This window comes from Meriones unguiculatus, chromosome 15 (genome assembly GCF_030254825.1).
Source record: "Meriones unguiculatus strain TT.TT164.6M chromosome 15, Bangor_MerUng_6.1, whole genome shotgun sequence".
Lineage (NCBI taxonomy): Eukaryota > Metazoa > Chordata > Mammalia > Rodentia > Muridae > Meriones > Meriones unguiculatus.
The window spans coordinates 29,570,916-29,573,541 of NC_083362.1; the positions used below are offsets into that span (position 1 = coordinate 29,570,916).

Genomic DNA, 2,626 nt, shown 5'->3' on the forward strand with positions numbered 1-2,626 from the left:
CCAAATGAAAACTACTTCAAATTTCATCTTACAACAGCCAGAATGACCAATTTCAGCAAAGAAAATGGCAGCTCATGCTTGCAAATAAGCAGCAAAAAGTGATAACTTCCTTAGAAATATAGGAATAGATCTACCTCAAGATTTGGCTTCACCATTCTTGGGCATGTGCCCAAAGTACTCCTACATTCAACATTTATTCATAATAACCAGAACTTAGAAAAAGCCTATGTCTTTCAACTGATGAACAGAAAATGAAAATGATATATTTACACAATGAGATATTCAGAGGTTAAAATTTATTTTTTCAGGTAAATAGGTGTAGCTATAAAAAATCATCCTGAATGAGATAAGCCATACCCACAAAGTTAAATATTTTATGTTGTATCTTACATGCTGTTAACCCTTTAATATTCATGCTTAAATTAATAAAACCACAAAGAGTAGGTTCCTAGTAAGGAATGAGGCAAGAGTAGAGGATCTCCCAAGTTAAGGAAAAGAGAATATATTTTGGAGAGAGAAAGGAAAAACTGGAAGAGGGAAGTTAGATGGGAATAGAATGGAAGACATTGGTAAGGGAAGGAATATGGGGAGTGATAACCAACACTAAGGGCCATTTTAAGTGCAAAATGGAAATCTGCTCCTTCCATTGTCAGTGAACTTTAATCTTTCACTTTCTACACTGTCATCACGCTTATAACCTCACTGTGAGGCAGTAAGATTTTCTGATGACAGAATCCAGATTTCTTGTTTCATATATTTTGTAATTTTTCATTCAGTCTTTGTTTCTGATACTGTCTATGTGGAGATTTTGGTTTTTTTTGTTTTTTTTTTTCATTATTACTCTCTCACTCATAATCTTGTCCATTCAAAAAACAGGAAGCATAGGGCTATTAGAACCTCAATCCCAAATGCTCTTCTGCTATTTAATCATAATTGTAGGTTTGGATTTTATGGTACTGGAGACTTTGAAATTTTTAGGAGTCATATTTATGAAAATATCATAAAATTTAAATATAGCATTAGCTAGAAATTACTATATATTGCATTGTGAAAATAGAAAACAAATACTTGGGCAGGCGCACTTCCAATGTCTGAGAGGAGGGCGGGGTGTCGTTCCCTTTCGCTGATGCAAGAGCCTAGCGTGGTGCTCTGAGAAGTATTGGTTAAGAGCTACGCTGACTCCTGTGTCTGAAGCCGACCGGCCTGACTTCTCATCCGTGCTGAACCCGCGCGAACAACAGCCATGTCTGGGGACGAGATGATTTTTGATCCTACTATGAGCAAAAAGAAAAAGAAGAAGAAGAAGCCTTTTATCTTAGATGAAGAAGGTGATGCTCAGACAGAAGAAACTCAGCCTTCAGAGACAAAAGAAGTGGAGCCAGAACCAACTGAAGACAAAGATGTGGAAGCCGATGAAGAGGACAGTAGGAAAAAAGATGCTTCTGATGACTTAGATGACTTGAACTTTGTTAATCAAAAGAAAAAGAAGAAAAAAACAAAAAAGATATTTGATATTGATGAAGCTGAAGATGGTGTAAAGGATATTAAGATTGACAATGATGCTCAAGAGCGAGCTGAGCCACAGGATGACCTTGATATCATGCTTGGCAATAAAAAGAAGAAGAAGAATGTCAAATTCCCAGATGAAGATGAAATACTAGAAAAAGACGAAGCTTTAGAAGATGAAGACAGCAAAAAAGATGATGGCATTTCATTCAGTAACCGGACTGGGCCTGCTTGGGCAGGCCCAGAAAGGGACTACACATATGAGGAGTTGCTGAACCGAGTATTCAACATTATGAGAGAAAAGAATCCAGACATGGTTGCTGGAGAGAAGAGGAAATTTGTTATGAAACCTCCACAGGTTGTCCGAGTAGGAATCAAGAAAACTTCTTTTGTCAATTTTACAGATATCTGTAAACTATTATATTGTCAACCCAAACATCTCCTTGCGTTTTTATTGGCAGAATTGGGTACAAGTGGTTCTATGGATGGTAATAACCAACTTGTAATCAAAGGAAGATTCCAACAGAAACAGATAGAAAATGTCTTGAGAAGATATATCAAGGAGTACGTCACTTGTCACACATGCAGATCACCGGACACAATCCTACAGAAGGACACCCGACTCTATTTCTTACAGTGTGAAACTTGTCATTCTCGATGCTCTGTTGCCAGTATCAAAACTGGCTTCCAGGCTGTCACAGGCAAGCGAGCACAGCTCCGTGCCAAAGCTAACTAATTTGCTAATCACCATTGATTTTTCCAAAATGTGGTGGAGAGCTGGCTGGACAGGTTACCATCAGAGTGGATGTACCATTGAGTTAAAAACAAGATAGAAAGCTGCCAAGTTCTTTGGCGAGTGATTGATCTGAAATCCTTGCAAGATGCTGATACTGAAGCTGTTGACATACTAGTTGCCTACTTTAACACCTGTCAGAGCGTGATGGTAAGGAGGTGCTTTTTAAAATCGTTCATAGGCTTCTGTAAAATGCAAGATAAATTAAAGTTATTATAACAGTAATTCTTTCAATTTGATCTGTCCTCCAGTTTTCTTTTCTACAATAATGTACTCATTAAATTTAGCAAACAAAACAAACAAAACAAAAAAAAACAAATACTTGAC

General features: G+C 37.2%; 1 protein-coding gene across 1 annotated transcript; it reads left to right on the forward strand.

Annotated features, from left to right (window-relative positions):
• Positions 1-1,069: 1,069 nt before the first annotated feature.
• Positions 1,070-2,271, forward strand: LOC110566712 (eukaryotic translation initiation factor 2 subunit 2-like). Its single transcript, XM_060368308.1, has one exon. It carries the CDS (start codon positions 1,244-1,246, stop codon positions 2,240-2,242), a length of 999 nt encoding a protein of 332 aa, XP_060224291.1. The 5' UTR covers positions 1,070-1,243; the 3' UTR covers positions 2,243-2,271.
• Positions 2,272-2,626: the final 355 nt, after the last annotated feature.

Bases quoted from the DNA above. Each gene is read 5' to 3' on its own strand.
- LOC110566712 (XM_060368308.1), top strand. From the start codon at position 1,244: ATGTCTGGGGACGAGATGATTTTTGATCCTACTATGAGCAAAAAGAAA.